The sequence below is a fragment of the Coffea arabica genome, chromosome 1c (assembly GCF_036785885.1).
Source record: "Coffea arabica cultivar ET-39 chromosome 1c, Coffea Arabica ET-39 HiFi, whole genome shotgun sequence".
Lineage (NCBI taxonomy): Eukaryota > Viridiplantae > Streptophyta > Magnoliopsida > Gentianales > Rubiaceae > Coffea > Coffea arabica.
Window position 1 is genome coordinate 48,823,214 of NC_092310.1, and position 17,925 is coordinate 48,841,138.

The 17,925-nt window shown below is 41.1% G+C and overlaps 1 protein-coding gene and 1 non-coding gene across 2 annotated transcripts; one reads left to right on the forward strand and one right to left on the reverse strand.

The window, feature by feature from the left end:
- Window positions 1–7,199: 7,199 nt before the first annotated feature.
- LOC113687221 (small nucleolar RNA R71) lies at window positions 7,200–7,306 on the reverse strand. The gene has a single exon (XR_003447722.1). It is a non-coding gene; the product is annotated as a small nucleolar RNA R71 (small nucleolar RNA).
- Window positions 7,307–11,547: 4,241 nt separating this feature from the next.
- LOC140005900 (uncharacterized) lies at window positions 11,548–12,051 on the forward strand. The gene is made up of 2 exons (XM_072047120.1): window positions 11,548–11,857; window positions 11,921–12,051. Exons 1-2 carry the CDS (start codon window positions 11,548–11,550, stop codon window positions 12,049–12,051), a joined length of 441 nt encoding a protein of 146 aa, XP_071903221.1.
- The last annotated feature ends 5,874 nt before the right edge of the window (window positions 12,052–17,925 follow it).

The following is a 17,925-nucleotide window of genomic DNA, read 5'->3' on the forward strand; positions in this document are numbered from 1 at the left end:
GACAACGGGTCTGTTGCCTAAAATTCTTCAAAAAATCTCCAAAAATGGAGGCTGCTGCAATTGAGTCGTCGCCGGACAATGCCTGATCTAATTTAAATGAAGAGTAAAGCCGCTCCCTATTTTCACGAACAAAATCTACAAGTATGTTAAAGGAATCCTCCAATCGCCTTGCTTCCAGAATAAAATCTCTCACTTCTCTTAATTCCCCCTTCAACTTGTTGAAATGATCCTCCTCCACGGAGAAAACACCCCCGTCCATCAGCAACTGCAGCTTATGGAAGATCGTTTCAATGAAACGCCTGCTGCCCTCTTCTGGATGCCATGGCTCCTGTTCCGTTATTCTCTCTCTGTCTTAACTTTTTTCTTCTCTACCTCTCCGGCTCTCCCTGACTGCTCGAGTCAGTCAACGCTGTGGAAATGGGCATACAACTCAATGATGTGGTCGGAAATAAATTTTACTTTTCCAGAACAACTCAATGGGCATTAACTTTTTTTTTTCTTTTTTTTGCGGCGTACAAATCTGCTACAAAGCAGAACTGATAATTGGACGTAAGCATGTATCCAGTTGTATATGTCTGGTAGAAGTTCCTGTTCATAGTCATACCGGTGCACTTTTTAACCTTTCTGTCACAAGATTGTGTATTCCCATTTTTTCATTTTGGCAATAGAAATTTTTCTTCTTATCTTGTTTAAGAATAATTTGATCAAAATACCTTAAAGGCAAAGTTCTAAGTGATGGCAAGCAAATAAAAACCATACCAATTGTTATACTCAAAAGCAGGACATCATTATTATCAGAACAGAAAAGAAAAGGACTATTACAGCAACCAAAAAAAAAAAAAGAAAGGGCATTGAACCACAACAGATAATTTCACAATCCCCTTTAGCTTATTTCAGAAAACAAGCAATAAAAAGTAGCGTCAAGCAAATTTTTCTAAATTTCACAAAAACAGATTTCATGCAAAGCCAAAAACTAGAAAGAAAATAAGAATGACCAAGTTAATTTCAAGTTTTACTTTTAAACTTGATTTATGATTGTTGTATCTTATGTATTTCCAAAATTTGGCTGAAGTTTTGTTCATCCCAAATTTTATTGGTGTTATTTATTAGTTTTTACCTTTTATATTTAGCAATAAATTTTAACAAGTAAAGCACGAAACTCTTCCTGTGTAGTATAACTTTAAGCGAAGTTGCATTTGAAAATCAAGAAAGAAGGCAATATTCTGTCTCTAACTTAAAACTTAATGTCGAATAAGGGAAAAAATAGGAGAATAAGAAATCGATTTATTGAGAAATTAAAAAAAAGGTTTTCATCATTGTCATAAAATATTACCCATTTGTATTGCTGAAAAGTTGCTCGGAAATTAATAAAGGCTACAAATGGAGAATTATTTATTTCTCATCTCAAGATTGACAAACGCTAAGTAATGCTTTAGGTAAAGATGTTCACGATTACTCAAAAGCTGCTATTAACGTGTGAAATATAGTCTTGCATTTACACTCTAAACATCCTTGAAAATTTGTCAAATGAAAATTTTTTAGGAATTCACTAATAAAGAGTTAAAGGTATATTAATAAATGCTCATTGGCTATCCATTAAAAAAAAAACCTATAAAATATACAATTTCTTCTACACTGCATTAATCACTGCATTCTACGGAATTATTAAGTAGAGATTGGTAATAAGCTAATTAAAACAAAAAAAAAATAGTTCTCTTTTTTGTTAGTATATATAGTACCATCTCGAAAGAAATTGTATATTTTGACTTGCAGTTTTGTGCCGGTGTTCTCTCAAGGCCATAAGAATAATCAATATGAGGCCTCGAAAAGAGATTAAAGACCAAAAAAAAAAAAAAAAAAGAGCTCCAAGCCTGTCAGCCTAGGAAGTTTTTTGCTCTTGCTACCATTTTCAAGGCTCTCATAGAAATTGTTTTCCCAGGTCTCCACTTGCCGGATTTTTTTTTTTTTTTTTTTTGTCAATGTTAACTCTACTCCTACTCCTACTTTTTATCTACGGGGAGGCCCAACTGAGCCTAGGGGGACCGATGGGGACAGAACCACCACCGGACCAAACGGGTGCACGACGCACCCGTCTGGATTTGAAGCAAGCCAAAGATGGCATATTGGTGGGAGGCAGGGGTTCTTTGGCATATTGGTGGGAGGCAAGGATTGAACCCCTGCCTCCCACCCTTAAGGCTTGGTGGTGGCCACCAGCCCAAGGGCTTGGTGGTTCCACTTGCCGGATTGAATTAGCTTTTTTTCTGAGAAAGGCTCCAAGAATGCGAGGTGACAGGTTGTCAAAACTTGTGCAATAATAAAACTTGCTCAAATTAAAAGTAATTTCTGTAGATAGCGGTGAATAGGGTCGAATCCACAGGAACTGGTAGTAATTGTTTCTTTTCAAATTCACGGTGACAAGGGGGGTGTTTTTGCGCAGAGAGTGACAATCAAATAAATGCAAATAAAATTCAAGGAACTACTAAAAATTAAATAACAATTTACTAAAATCAAATGAATGATAACTAAGGATCTAGCCAAGGAATAATTTCAGTAATGGCTCACCTAATTGATCATTGAAACAAAGGCAATTCCAATTATTTACTAATAAATAGGTTATAACTGCCAAACAAGCGATGACAGTCAACCCCTCCTTACTGTGTCGGTGATTAAGGTACGCCCGTTAATCACTACTCTAATTGAGAAATAATCTTAGGTACACCCATAAGATTTAATTCTCCAATTGCCTTACGTATTAGAGGAGCCCTATTCTAATCAAATAATATACTACCAGGGTTATTTTAGGTTAGCCTGCGTATTCCCCTGACACAAATCCAATCATGCCAGCTATCACTATTTCAGGACAATTAAACAATTACGGATTTAACACCCTAATTGACAATAAATTATCAAATTAATTAATTATTCGGATCCAAGACAATCAATTAATTAAATAACCATAAGCACTGTAATCAGAGAATATGCAAATACTAATAAATAAGAGAAAAAGATAAAATTAAATTAATCTCACAATTTTAGGTAATTCAAAACATCCATTGTTTCTTGACTAGAAAAAGGGATTTAGTTCATCCCTGACACAAGAGACCCACGCAAAAATTCAGAAGTAATTGCGGCCATGGTCTCCGATTTTGAGAGCTCGATTCGAATCATGAAATGAAAAGCTAACTACAAAAGTGATTGTCCCTACAAAAGCTAAATTCATTGTCACACATTCGCACAGGGAGCCACCACTCAAAGACGGAAAACGGAAAAGTCAAAAGTAAGCCAAAAGTAATTCCCAATTGTCTGCTACATTTTTCTATCCAATGCTTCTTCTCATGTGCGGCGACTCCCCCCGGGGGGAAGAGGACCGCAGCCCTGCGTTCCTTTTTTTCTTTTATGCTGTCTTCCGCAAATTATCAAAGAGGGTCGCGTCTTGATATTTCAAAAATACTCTGGATGTCTGCTACTTGAACTCTTTTCTGATAACTATCAAATTGGCACTTATTATGATATTTTCATTCTACTCCCTGAAATATATATCAAATACTAAAAATGAGTAGAATCCAGCAATTAATCCACATCGGGTCAGGTAATATGAAAAATTAATAATAAAATAAATGATAAATGATAGGGTATCATTTGTTAATAATTTTATTATTAATTTTCCCTTTTATCCCTGCTAAATATTGTGTTAATTGTTGATATTTACTTATATTTGGTACCATGACTTAATTTCAGGAATGAACCAGAAAACTACCAAAAAGGAGGTACTTTATGGAGAAAATGGAGACTTTTAAGGGTTTCAGTTCTTGGGCCCTTGAATTGGTGGGGGACCACAAAGCTAGTGAAAGATATTTAGTCATTTGGGCTCTTCAAAGAAAGCAACGTAGAAAGACTTGGAAGAAGAAATAATTTGGAGGATTTGTCCACATGTGTGGGGACCACCTAGATCGCTTTTAGTCATCTTTCTTTTGGTGCTTTAAAAGGGAACAACGTACAGAAGCAAAGGACGGCTTTAGTTTTAGCTTTTAGTTTAGTTCTAGTTTTCTTTCTTTTAATTGGCCTCTGACACACGCCAGGTGTTCGACAATATTCCCTAACGGGAAAAACATCTTTTATTCCTTGCTTTCTAGTAAAAAATCACAATGCCGTTGCAATCCATTAATTCGTGTAGTGATTTAATTATGCGGCGTGGCTAAATCTTCCATCTAGTCAAGAGTCAACTCGACGGCGCAGTCCCGAAAATCTGTGAGATCTAATTAGTTTTCACGCGTTTCTTAATTTATTAATATTTGCACGTTGTCTGCTTAAATTTTCATGGGATTGTTTTATTAATTGGATGTCAAGGGCCCGATGTTCAATGTGATTTATTAATCTCGTACCAATTTAGTCAATTAAATCCGTAATTGTTTAATTGATTAATATTAGTGGCAACTGGTGTGTTTGCACACTAGGAAAACGTGCAATCTAATTTAAATAACCATCGTAGCGTGTTATTGATTAGGGTTAGGTTTTTCTAGTTATTAATAGAATTGGAAAATTAATTCCTACGGTCGTACCTAGGAGTATTTTCTGATTAGGGGTGATCAATGGTCGTACCTTGGTTATCAATAATTTAAGGAAAAATTGGTTGTTAGAGTTCATCGGCGACTTTAACCAGCCTATTAAGAAATTAAGAGAACCTCCCTTGCATCGATGATCGGATAAATGGACTGTGTCTGAGTAGTTGCATCCTTGGCTAGAATTTATTTATCCTTGATTTAATTCCTGCTATATTTGTGCTAGTTGATTATTCAATTTTAGTTAAATTGTTTAAGTGATTGTTAATTTCATTCTGGTGAAATCCCTCATTACCAATTGGAATTTAAAGGAAGCAAATATCCCTAGTCTCTGAGGAGACGATCCTACTTGACACTGTCTACTTTTCAGTAATTTTTGTCAACTAATTAATTCTGATATATGGGATTAAACAAACACTTCGGGAACAAAGTGAATCTAAGCCTGTCAACGGGTCGGGTCCGGGTTGGAATCAATAAATCCGGACCCGGACCCGTAATACCGTATTAATTCCGGATCCGACCCAAATACCCGACGGGTCTCTTAATCTTTATCTGGAACCGCACCCGACAGGTCCCGGGTCCGGATCGGGCCTACCCGGATAAGACCAGTAAAAAAACCTGATTTACACCTTCATCTTTATCCTTGCCCTCATTTTATTATCTACCTGAGATCCTTTCTTTCTATCATCTTCACCTTTTCTGCTGACCTTAATAACTAGTTATAGCAATCAAGCGCATTTTTCCATTTTTCATAATCTAGACGCATTATTATTGAATTTTGCTCCTCGATTTTTGGAGTGCAAAATCTTTCAAATAACTTTGTGCAGAGACCAAATAATAACAAATTATTTTCTTGGTGAAAATTAGAGGCCGAGCAACAGGGCTTTGGATTTCTTTCTTTTTTTTTTTCCTTTCAACAAGAACCTCTCAAATGCTTGGGAGTGATCCACTTGCCTACTTTATTGTCATGGTATCATATCTTGTAGGAGCAAAAAAACAAAGAGCCAGTTGCTGCACAATCCAATAACTATCCAGCAAACTTTTGCATCTGAGATGAGGTTACCGAAAGAATGCGATGCAAATATCGTCCACTTTCAATTGTAGGTTTGACGTTTTCTGGAGACGTGCCTTCTCCTTTACAATTCTTTTCGGCTTTTCTAATTTTTCTTCTCCCCATTAAATAAAAGGGGGATAAAAAAGGTAAAGCAGACGAGACAAGAAAGCTGGCCTGCTGGAAGCCTGGAAGAGCTGGAAGTGTTGGGCTTTGACCGGAGCTGCAACCGCCAGGCGTTAGAGATGGAGAGAGCTCGCCGGCGTCAGAGATGGAGAGTGCAAGAGAGAAGACAGTGAGACTGGACCGGGTTGGGCTTCTTTGGAGCTGGCCAGACTCGACGGTAACGATGATAGCTGGGCTTCTTTGGAGCTGGAGAGAGTCGAGAGCGTCGCCGGAGATGGAGAGATGGAGCTGGAGAATGGAGATGGAAGAGCGGACTGGTCAGTGGTCACTAGCGGAGGTGGGAGGCAGAGCAAAAGAGAAAAGAGAGTGAGGGGAAAAGGGAGGTGCATGTGCGGCGGTAGGTATTAGGGTTCGAAAGATTTGGGAATGAAATTATGAAAGTAGTATTGGTATGAATAATTGATAGCCAGGTATATATATTTTAATTATTAATTAATTAAAACGGGTCCGGGTCGGATACGGGTCGGAATGATATATCCCGTATCCGACCCGCAAATGTATTAGATAATATGGGTCCGGGTTCGGGTCCGGGTCGCGGGTCTATATTCCTACCCATACCAACCAAATGTTGGCGGGTTCGGGGATCCGGATCCAGACCCGGACCGTTGACAACCCTAGGTGAATCAAGTAATCCATTGCACACCTAGAGTCCCTGCTCCAGTACCTAGGATTAATCATTGACAGCTTTTAGTAGTATTTAGGTTATTATTATTATTATTATTGCACAGGTTCGACACCTTGTCAATTTTTGGCGCCGTTGTTGGGGACTGGCGTTATTATTTATTTCTTTTTTTTAAGTTCATTTTTGTCCTAATTTTTTGGTATTTTTCTAGTGTATGCCTTGGTCTTCTCGTACAGGTGAATTGATTTTTGACCCTGAAGTAGAGAAAATCGCGCGTAGAACGAGGAAAGAGACCAGACAGCTCAAAGAAGAGCAGTCCAGTGTTGCACCTCAAGGACCTGATCTAGAGGTTGAGTTGACGGATTTGCTTGATGATAACTCAAGTGATTCAGACCAAGAGGAAACCACCATGGCAAATTCACAAACACTGAGGGAGTTGGCTGCGCCTAATTTAAATCAGCAACCTTTGTGCATTACTTTTCCAAGTTTAAATGATAACACATCTTTTGAGTTGAAATCTGGCCTAATTCACCTCTTACCATCTTTTCATGAGTTACCAGGTGAGGAGCCCTATAAGCACTTGCATGAGTTCGACGTCGTATGCAACAGCATGAAACCCCCGGGAATTACCGAGGAGCAGATAAAAATGAGGCCATTCCCCTTCTCTTTGAAGGACTTCGCAAAAGACTGGCTGTACTACCTACCACTGGGTAGTATCACCACATGGGACCAACTGAAGAAGAAATTCCTGGACAAGTATTTTCCAGTATCCCGAGCTGCAAGCCTAAGGAAGGAGATATGCGGCATCAAACAACACCCAGGCGAGTCCCTCTATGAATACTGGGAGAGGTTTAAGAAACTATGTATCAAATACCCTCAACATCAGATAAGTGAGCAACTGCCCATCCAATATTTCTACGAGGGGCTACTTTTCAGAGACAGAAGTATAATCGATGCTGCAAGTGGAGGGGCGTTAGTGAACAAGACTCCTCGGGCAGCATGGGAATTGATAGAGGGGATGGCTGAAAATTCGCAACAGTTTGACACTAAAGAGGATGCCTTGACACGTAAGGTGAATGAGGTGGAAACATCCTCTATTCAACAACAAATTTCTGAATTGACATCCTTTGTGCGGCAGCTAGCTGTGGGTAGTGCCTCACAAGTCAAGGTGTGTGAGGTATGTTCTGCCCTGGGCCATCCTACAGAAATGTGCCCACTAGCTCAAGAGGAAAATGCAGAGCAGATGAACATGGCTGGCCACGCGCCCGCGCCAAGAAGACAGTACGACTCGTACTCAAGTACCTACAATCCTGGTTGGAGGGACCACCCCAACCTGAGTTATGAGGGGAACAAGCTGTCTAATTTCATACCAAATAGACAACAATGGCATCAACAGCAATACCAGCCTCGCCTACTACTACCCCTTCGAGCTCAAATCCGTCCTTAGAAGATATGATGAAACAACTACTTGCGAATCTGCAGAAGACGGATTCAGACCTACAAGCTATGAAAAATCAGTGGGGACAAGTACAATCATTGCAGACTCAGGTAAATCAAATGGCCATCACGCTCAATCTGTTGGAGTCCCAAATGCAAGGAAAACTGCCATCTCAACCTGAGTTGAACCCGAAGAATGTGAGCGCCATGACCTTGAGAAATGGTAAGGAGGTCCAAGGACCTGACCCATTGATTCCTAAGAACAAGGACGAAAATCAAATTGAGAAAGAGTTGGAAGAGGAAGGCGGAGGCAATAAAAATTCAAAGGTAATTCCGAACCTACTTATTCCAGTTAGAACTAACCCACCTCCCTTCCCAAGCAGATTGGAGAAACCAAGGAAGCAGGACAAGGAAAAAGAGGTCCTGGAGATTTTTCGCAAGGTGGAGATCAATATTTCCCTTCTAGAAGCGATTAAGCAGGTACCCAGATACGCAAAATTTTTTAGGGATCTGTGTGTCAACCGAAGGCGGTTGAAGGGAGATGAGAGAGTGATAGTGGGGGAGAATGTGTCAGCAATTCTGCAACGAAAGTTTCCACCAAAATGCGGGGACCCAGGTATGTTCACTATTCCTTGTAGAATAGGTAATACCTTGATTGGAAAGGCTATGTTAGATTTAGAAGCCTCAATTAATGTCATGCTGAAATCTATATATGCTTTTCTGAAATTAGGACCTCTGAAAGGCACTGGAATAATAATCCAATTGGCTGACTGAACCAATGCATACCCTAACGGGTTGATTGAGGATGTTTTAGTGAAAATTAATGAATTGGTTTTTTCTGCTGATTTTTACGTGCTTGATATGGATGATGAACACTCTCACGATCCATTACATTTACTGTTAGGTAGACCCTTCTTGAGCACAACTCGAACTAAAATTGATATTAATAAGGGCACCCTATCTATGGAATTTGATGGTGAGGTTGTTCATTTTAACATTTTCGAATCCATGAAATATCCTTCAGAATCACATGCTGGCTCTGTTTTCTCTATAAATGTTATTGACCATGCTGTACGAGAAGTTTTCGAAATTGAAGACAGTGATGAGTTGGAAGTCGCATTGACCAGGCAACTCAAGTCAGAGATGACTGCTGGGGTAGAGTTGAGTGAAGAGCTCAAATGTGTGTTTGGAGCATTGCAGACATTGCCAACCACAAGAATAAGGTATAATCTCACAGCCATTTTTATATCTGAACCTTACCAAAGGCTACTCCCATCTGTGGTGCAGGCGCCTGTTGTGGAGTTGAAACCGTTGCCGAAACACCTAAAGTATGCGTACTTGGGTGAGGGGGAGACACTCCCAATGATTATCTCCATCAGTTTATCAATAGTCCAAGAAGACAAATTGCTTCGGATTTTGAGAGACCATAAGCAGACGATAGGATGGACCATCGCCGATATCAAAAGAATTAACCCAGCAGTATGTATGCATCGAATTCGACTCGAGAAGGGTGCTAAACTTATCCGGTAGGCTCAAAGGAGACTGAATCCTCTCATGATGGAGGTAGTGAAGAAAAAAATCTTAAAACTGCTTGAAGTGGAGATAATCTTTGCAATCTCAGATAGCCCCTGGGTGAGTCCGGTACAGGTGGTCCCGAAGAAGGCAGGGGTGACGGTAGAGTCAAATCAGGAGGGCAAGCTCGTACCAGTTCTAAAACCCACCGGGTGGCGGCAGTGTATAGATTATAGTAAATTGAATGCCGTCACGAAAAAGGATCATTTCCCCTTCCTTTCATTGATCAAATGGTAGAGCGATTAGCAGGTCGAGCTTACTATTATTTTTTGGATGGATTTTCATGTTATTTCCAGATTGCTATCGCACCCGAGGATCAGGAGAATACTACCTTCATGTGCCCGTTTGGAACATTTGCATACCGGAAGATGCCATTTGGGCTATGCAATGCATCTGCCACCTTCCAACGATGCATGGTAAGTATCTTTTCAGAGTATGTTGAGAAGATTATTGAAATTTTTATGGATGATTTCAGTGTGTATGGGAAAAGTTTCGACATCTACCTAGATAACCTGAAATTAATTTTGGTTAGATGTATAGAAACTAATCTTGTGCTCAATTGGAAAAAATGCCATTTTATGGTCGAGCACGGAATAGTTTTGGGTCATATATTGTCATCTAAGGGTATTGAGGTGGATAAAGCGAAAATAGATGTTATATCTACTTTACCTTACCCTGCGAATGTGCGGGAAGTGCGTTCTTTCTTGGGACATGCAGGTTTCTACAGAAGATTTATCAAAGATTTCTCGAAAATTGGAGCAACCCTGTTCCAACTTTTGCAGAAAGAGATGCCCTTCGAGTTCAATGAAGCATGTAAGAAGGCGTTTGATAGGTTGAAGGAGCTATTGATCTCCTCACCTATTATCCAACCGCCCGACTGGAACCTGTCATTCGAGATCATGTGTGACGCCAGCGATTACGCAGTGGGCGCGGTGCTAGGTCAAAGAGTGGGGAAGGTAGCTCATGCTATCTACTACGCATCTCAAGCCTTGACCGGAGCTCAGTTGAACTATTCGACCACCGAAAAGGAGCTTTTAGCTGTAATTTTTGCTTTAGAGAAATTTTGGTCCTATTTACTTGGTGCTAAAGTTATTATTTTCTCTGATCATGTAGCTTTGCGGTATTTGTTGACCAAAAAAGAGGCAAAATTGTGACTTATAAGATGGATACTGTTGTTTCAAGAGTTTGACCTGGAAATCAGAGACAAGAAAGGGGTCGAAAATCTGGTAGCAGATCACTTGAATCGAGTACAAGCCACCGAGGACGACCTCCCACTGAGGGAAACATTCCCCGATGAGCACTTATTTTCTGTCAATATTTCCTTGCCTTGGTATGCAGATATTGTTAATTTTCTAGTTACTGACAAGTTTCCTGCAGTATGGCCTAAGGCAAAAAGGGACAAGTTAAGGAATGATGCAAAGTTTTACATCTGGGATGACCCTTATCTCTGGAAGCGTGGTGCAGACCAAATCGTTCATAGATGTGTAAGTGAAAATGAATTTCAATCTATTTTAGCTTATTGTCACTCTTTCGCATGTGGAGGTCACTTTGGACCAAAGAGGACGGCTCGTAAGATTCTAGAGAGTGGATTCTACTGGCCGACCCTCTTTAAGGATGCCTACTTATTTTGTAAGTCATGTGATAAGTGTCAACGAGTAGGTAATATTTCTCGTAGGGATCAAATGACCCAAACCCCAATAATTTTTGTTGAGATTTTTGACGTTTGGGGTATTGACTTTATGGGCCCTTTCCCTTCGTCTTATGATTTTTTATATATATTGGTTGCCGTAGACTATGTTTCGAAATGGGTGGAAGCAAAGCCCACCCGTACTAATAATTCCAAAGTGGTTGCAAAATTTGTCAAATCTAATATTTTTGTTCGTTTTGGGATGCCGCGAGCAATTGTAAGTGATCGGGGTACCCATTTCTGCAACAAGACGATTGCTGCGCTTTTCAAGAGGTACGGTGTCTTGCACAAAATCTCCACTTCTTACCATCCTCAGACAAACGGTCAGGCGGAAGCATCGAACTGGGGGATCAAGTCGATTTTGGAGAAAATGGTTCGACCCGATAGAAAGGATTGGAGTATAGGATTTGAAGATGCCTTATGAGCATATAGAATGGCGTACAAGATGCCAATCAGCATGTCCCCTTATCGTTTGGTATTTGGAAAGCCATGTCACCTCCCCGTCGAGTTCGAGCATAGAGCATTTTTGGCGGTCAAACAATGCAACATGGATATTGAGGAGGGCGGAATTCAAAGAAAGCTACAGTTACAAGAACCGGAGGAGATTCACAATGAAACCTATGAGAATGCTGTGATTTATAAGGAAAAAAATAAGATATTTCATGATCAGCAGGTCTCTAGGAAGACGTTTGAATGTGGGCAAAAAGTTCTACTGTACCATTCGAAATTGAAATTGTTTCCAGGTAAGTTACGTTCTCGTTGGATCGGTCCCTTCCTTGTAACTAATGTCTTTGATTATGGCGCAGTGAAGATCCAGAGTCTTAAGATGGAGAAGAAATTTGTGATGAATGGTCATCGTCCCAAACCATATTATGATGGGACTTCAGTTGAACGGGTAGAGACGATACTTTTGGAGGACCCAATTTGCTTGGTTTAAGCAAATTATGGGCTATGTCTAGCCAAAAACACTAAAGAAAGGCGCTCTTTTGGGAGGCAACCCAAATATTGATTTTATTGTTTTTAGTTGTTCATTTCTTTCATTTTGTCGCTTCCTCGTTGGGTAGTATCAATATTAATATTCCCTTCACTATGCCTAGGATGTGTAATCTTGGCATGCCCACGCGGTGTTGGTGTCTCCTGAGATCAGAGGACGAAAACCAATCTTGGCGTGCCCATGCGGTGTTTTTGTCTCCTGAGATTAGTGGACGTTTTGTAATCTTGGCGTGCCCATGCGGTGTTTGTGTCTCCTGAGATCAGAAGACGAAAACCAATCTTGGCGTACCCACACGGTATTTGTGTCTCCCGAGATTAGTGGATGTTTTGTAATTTTGGCGTACCCACGCAGTGTTTGACGACCCAAAACATCAATCAAAATTTTTTTTTTATTATTATTACTACTTTAAAAAAAAAAGACTATTTTCTTTCTAAAAAAAAAATTTGGGGAATAAATTTAAAAAATAAAAATAAATTAAATAAAAATAAATAAAAAAGGGGAATTTCAAGGTTGGGCGATAGTTTTGAAAATTTTTTTTTTCACTTTTCTTTTTTTCTTCTTTTCTTTTCTTTTCTTTCTTTCTTTCTTCCTTCTTCCCCGCTGCCCCTGCTTTCCCTTTTCCTTCTTTTCCTTCGTCCGAAGCCCCGCCGCCGCTGCTAGCTCCTCTTCCACAGCTCGCGGCCACCACCATCTCCTCCCCCTCGCCTCTCCTCGCTATCTCCGTCACTCTCCCTCACAGCCGCCAACGCCAAAAGCTCCGCCGACCCACCATAGCTCTCGGCCTCCTCCTCAGCTCAGTCCGCCGCCAACAGTCTCTCCTTCAGCTTCGTGCGCTGCACACCGCGGCTCCTTCTCCCTCACGCGCAGCTCCTCCTAAGCTCGCGCCCCACCACCAGCCCTTCACCTGCGTGAGTGCCGCCGCCTCAGCTCGCCACTCCGCCGCTGCTATCTGCCGCCCCCAGCCGCGCGCAGCACGAAGCTCTACCCACCGTCTCTCCGCGCGCCTCCGCCACCAGATATCACTCCCCTCCCGTCGTGAGCTCAGCTTCCACCGCCAACAGCTCCACCAGCTCGCAAACCTCCTCCGCCAGCTTTCCACTCCTCGCGTGCCACTAGGAGCGGCCACGAGCCCGACGTCGGCCGCCGCACTTCCAGCTCCAATTTCTCCCTGCCGCTCTCCATCCGGCAACTGCCACCAGCTTCATGTCTCTCGTCCGCCAACCTCGCGCGACTGTCACCACCTGTCCAATTTAGACAAGTGGAGGTATTGTGAATTCTTCTCCAATTAGTTTCACTCTCTGAAATTTGTGGTTGGATTTCTTGATGGATACAAGAAGGTGATAATTTGGGCATTTTCTAGGGTAAATTTTGGATAGGATTGGGTTTAAATTGCTGCCATAGTGGGGATATTTTCTACTATTTATTGAATTGTTGGCCGCTTAATTACTTTTTCCCTGTGACTCACCAGTGGTACTGGTTGAGATCTTTTGCATATCGTTGTTGCTGCTATTTGAAGATACTTGCTTATTTTAAAGTTTACGTTCTTGTGGTTGAGTTGCTGTCGTTGAATTTAATTCTTTCCTGTCTGTGCACCAGTGGTACTGGTTGCGGTGTTATTTAAAATTCTTAAACTTTCTCAATTTCTATTCGATTGTTGCTGGAATTGCTGGTTCCTTGGCCCAAGTACTAATTTTGAGCATTTGACTTGGGTATTTGACTGTCCAATTGGTGACATTTGTTAAGTTTCACTTGCTTCAATCAGTTGAATTCATTGCTCTGTTGGAATCCCTGTTGGTAGCACTTGAGTTCTATGTTGTTAATTTCTATCTTGTACCCCTGAAGTGGCGTTGGCTAGGTATTTTTCTGTGCCTGTTTGTTGAATTGGAAGGCTATTGTGCCATTCCTTTGTTTATTGCTGATCGATTGTGTCTTATTAACTTGTTTGGGGTATTTGGAGTAGTATTACACTTTTGGGCTGCTTTGTTCTTATATTGAACTCCATTGGAATCGTTGCTATTTCTTAATTGCATTTGCTGTCTTGTTGGAGTGATTCTTATAGCCTGTGGGTGTTTGAATTGTGCTTTCTATTGATCGGGTCAACTGCTAGCCACCATGGTCAAACCTCGGTCTTCCTCCTCTAGGTCTAGGACCTTTAGGACCTCTCAGCCCCCTCCACCTCAGCCCTCCATTCCCGCCTCTGACCCCTCGCACGACCCTTCTTCCTCTGGGAGGAGGGCTCGTCTTGGACGACAAAGAGGCGTCCATATCTCTGACCCTGTACATTTTCGGGGTCATTTGGACTTCACCAGGGCAGCCGACAAGCGGCGATATGCTGCGGCTTGTGAACGGCGGATTATCCCATGCCGTTATCGGGACGCCGCCACCTTGGGCCTTCTAAATATTCGGGTTGGTTTTGACGATTTGATTGAGGCCATTGGATGGCTCCCCTATTCTCGTATTACTGACCTCCCGGCCTTTGTTGAGTTGGTTAGGGAGTTCTATGCGACATTTGAATTCGACCTCCCCACTGGTTACATAGTTTCTACCCCTGATGTCATTCGTTTCCGTTTAATGGGTCAGAAGTTCCACCATTCCATAACTGACTTCAATCTAGCCCTTGGCTTTATTGATCCGGCCTATGCCGAGTCCCGTGAGTATGCCGAGAGTGCCTGTGATTATATCCAGCCTTTTTTCTCCCGCTATCGCCATATTTGGGATGAGATGTCCGTAGACAGGGATAACTATGACCCTCGTCTATCTAAGGGTTCTTATCTGAAGGACCCGGCGTCTCGCTATATCCACCGCTTTTTGGCTTACAGTTTCTCGAGTAGGCGAGATGTTCGAGCATTTTGTCTAAGCCAGAGTTTTTCTTTATATGGTGCATGCATAATAATATTAAAGTTAATTTGGGGTGCTGACTCGCTTCTCAATTTAAGTCTGTTTTGCCCAAAAAGAAGCGCCCCTTGATTCTTGGGTCGTATATTACCCATTTGGCTGTTAACTTGCACTTGCTTGATCTCTCTTACCATGATTTGCATGTCGCCTGTCACATGGAGCCTTTAGACATCCCGTGCTTAGAGCGGATGGACTTGGTAAGGGAGGGTGACAGCGGGTGGGAGGTTGTTTCCCAGGGACCGATTCATGCCCCCCCCCGCGGTCCTCTTTTGCACGACCTTCCACTACCGGCGGGGATTCCGGTCCATCTACTTCCATTCCACCTCCTCCTAACCCGACGCCCGAGGAGTGGCTTCAACTTCGGAACACGGTTGAGCGGCTGGAAACTCGGTTGCAACACATTGATGTCAACGTGCATAATATGGCATAGAATCTGGCGGCATTTATGCAACAAGCCGGGTTTCAACCTCAGTTTGCGCCTAACCCTCCCATGTTTTGACGACTACAGGGAAGTACCATTGCCCTTTTCTTTACTTTTTTTTTTATTATTGGTTTACCACATTGGGGGCAATGTGTGACTTAGGTGTGGGGGGATCAGTTTGAGTGCTAGATATTTCCGATTTTTTATTTTTGGGGTGTTTTTCCCATGTTTTTAGTTAAGTGTTTTCTATTTAGGTGTCGTTCCTTTATTTCTTTTGGGTGTTTTTCCCTTGCTGTTATCTTGGTGAATATATTGGCAGCTCACTCTTTTATTGCTAGTTGTAGTTTATACTATGAGTTGAGTTTCGATGGCAAGTAAGAGCATGCTGTCCTGGTGAATATTTTGAGTTTAACGACTTGGTGCAATTTATGGCTAACTTGTTTAGGCAATGTAAATATTTTGCTGGCATTGTTGTGTGGATTGGTCTCCTGTTGACCTTAGTTCTCCATATTTAGGACATGACGCCAGTTATGATCTTTAATTACTTGGTATTTTGGTGTTTATTGGTGACTAACGTATGATTATACTCCGCTAGTGTCGCTATCCAGTAACCGGGAGTTTTCACCACACGTGTCGGCTCTCGCGTCAAAAAGTGGCGACATCTATGAGTAAGTGGTCCTGGAGCTGTGAAAAGTTGAGTAATTGGACTCTTTCATCTAAAAATGTCAGAGTTCACGTCAAAAGACTTGAATAGCTTGGGACTAAGCATTATTCGTGCAATCAAAAAAAATCCAAAAAAAAAGAGAAAAAAAGAAAAAAATCAGATGTGGAAAATGTGAGTTTATGATCATGTTGGCCTGCCGATTCTTGGTTCGCAATGTTGAGATTTTGGTCGCAAGTTGACTTAATTGCTGACTGTTGCTAGTTAATATTTGGATTTCCTAGGTGGGTTAGCCATGAATGGGACGGGTCTATGAACTTAGGAGCTAACCGGGAGGGATATGACTTGACATTTAGCCACTGAATCTTGATTTTGGTATAAGCACAGCTGGCAATGATAATGTTAAAGCTGGCCATTGTTGGGTTGAATTGTTCCCATGCTTGAGGGCAAGCATGATTCAGGTGTGGGGGGAATTGATAGGGTATCATTTGTTAATAATTTTATTATTAATTTTCCCTTTCATCCCTGCCAAATATTGTGTTAATTGTTGATATCTACTTATATTTGGTACCATGACTTAATTTCAGGAATGAAGCAGAAAACTACCAAAAAGGAGGGATTTTATGGAGAAAATGGAGATTTCTAAGGGTTTCAGTCCTTGGGCCCTTGAATTGGTGGGGACCACAAAGCTAGTGAAAGATATTTAGTCATTTGGGCTCTTCAAAGAAAGCAACGTAGAGAGACTTGGAAGAAGAAGTAATTTGGAGGTTTTGTCCACATGTGTGGGGACCACCTAGATAGCTTTTAGTCATCTTTCTTTTGGTGCTTTAAAAGGGAACAACGTACAGAAGCAAAGGACGGCTTTGGTTTTAGCTTTTAGTTTAGTTCTAGTTTTCTTTCTTTTAACTGGCCTCTGACACACACGCCAGGTGTTCGACAATATTCCCCAACGAAAAAAACATCTTTTATTCCTTACTTTCTAGTAAAAAATCGCAATGCCGTTGCAATTCATTAATTCGTGTGGTGATTTAATTATGCGGCGTGACTAAGTCTTCCATCTAGTCAAGGGTCAACTTGACGGCGCAGTCCCGAAAATCTGTGAGATCTAATTAGTTTTCACGCGTTCCTTAATTTATTAATATTTGCAAGTTGTCTGCTTGAATTTTCATGGGATTATTTTATTAATTGGATGTCAAGGGCCCGATGTTCAATGTGATTTATTAATCTCGTGCCAATTTAGTCAATTAAATCCGTAATTGTTTGATTGATCAATATTAGTGGCAACTGGTGTGTTTGCACACTAAGGGAACGTGCAATCTAATTTAAATAACCCTCGTAACGTGTTATTGATTAGGGTTAGGTTTTTCTAGTTATTAATGCAATTGGAAAATTAATTCCTACGGTCGTACCTAGGAGTATTTTTTGGTTAGGGATGATCAATGGTCGTACCTTGGTTATCAATAATTTAAGGAAAAATTGGTTGTTAAAGTTCATCGGCGACTTTAACTAGCCTATTAAGAAATTAAGAGAACCTCCCTTGCATCGATGATCGGATAAATGGACTGTGTCTGAGTAGTTGCATCCTAACTAGAATTTATTTATCCTTGATTTAATTTCTGCTATATTTGTGCTAGTTGATTATTCATTTTCAGTTAAATTGTTTAAGTGATTGTTAATTTCATTCTGGTGAAATTCCCCCTTATCAATTGGAATTTAAAGGAAGCAAATATCCCCAGTTCCTAAGGAGACAACCCTACTTGCCACTGGCTACTTTTCAGTAATTTTTGTCAACTAATTAATTATGGTATATCGGATTAAGCAAACTCTTCGGGAATAGGGT

Bases quoted from the DNA above. Each gene is read 5' to 3' on its own strand.
- LOC140005900 (XM_072047120.1), top strand. From the start codon at position 11,548: ATGGCGTACAAGATGCCAATCAGCATGTCCCCTTATCGTTTGGTATTT. The intron at 11,858-11,920 runs GTAAGTTACGTT...ATTATGGCGCAG, and splicing joins GAAATTGAAATTGTTTCCAG to TGAAGATCCAGAGTCTTAAG.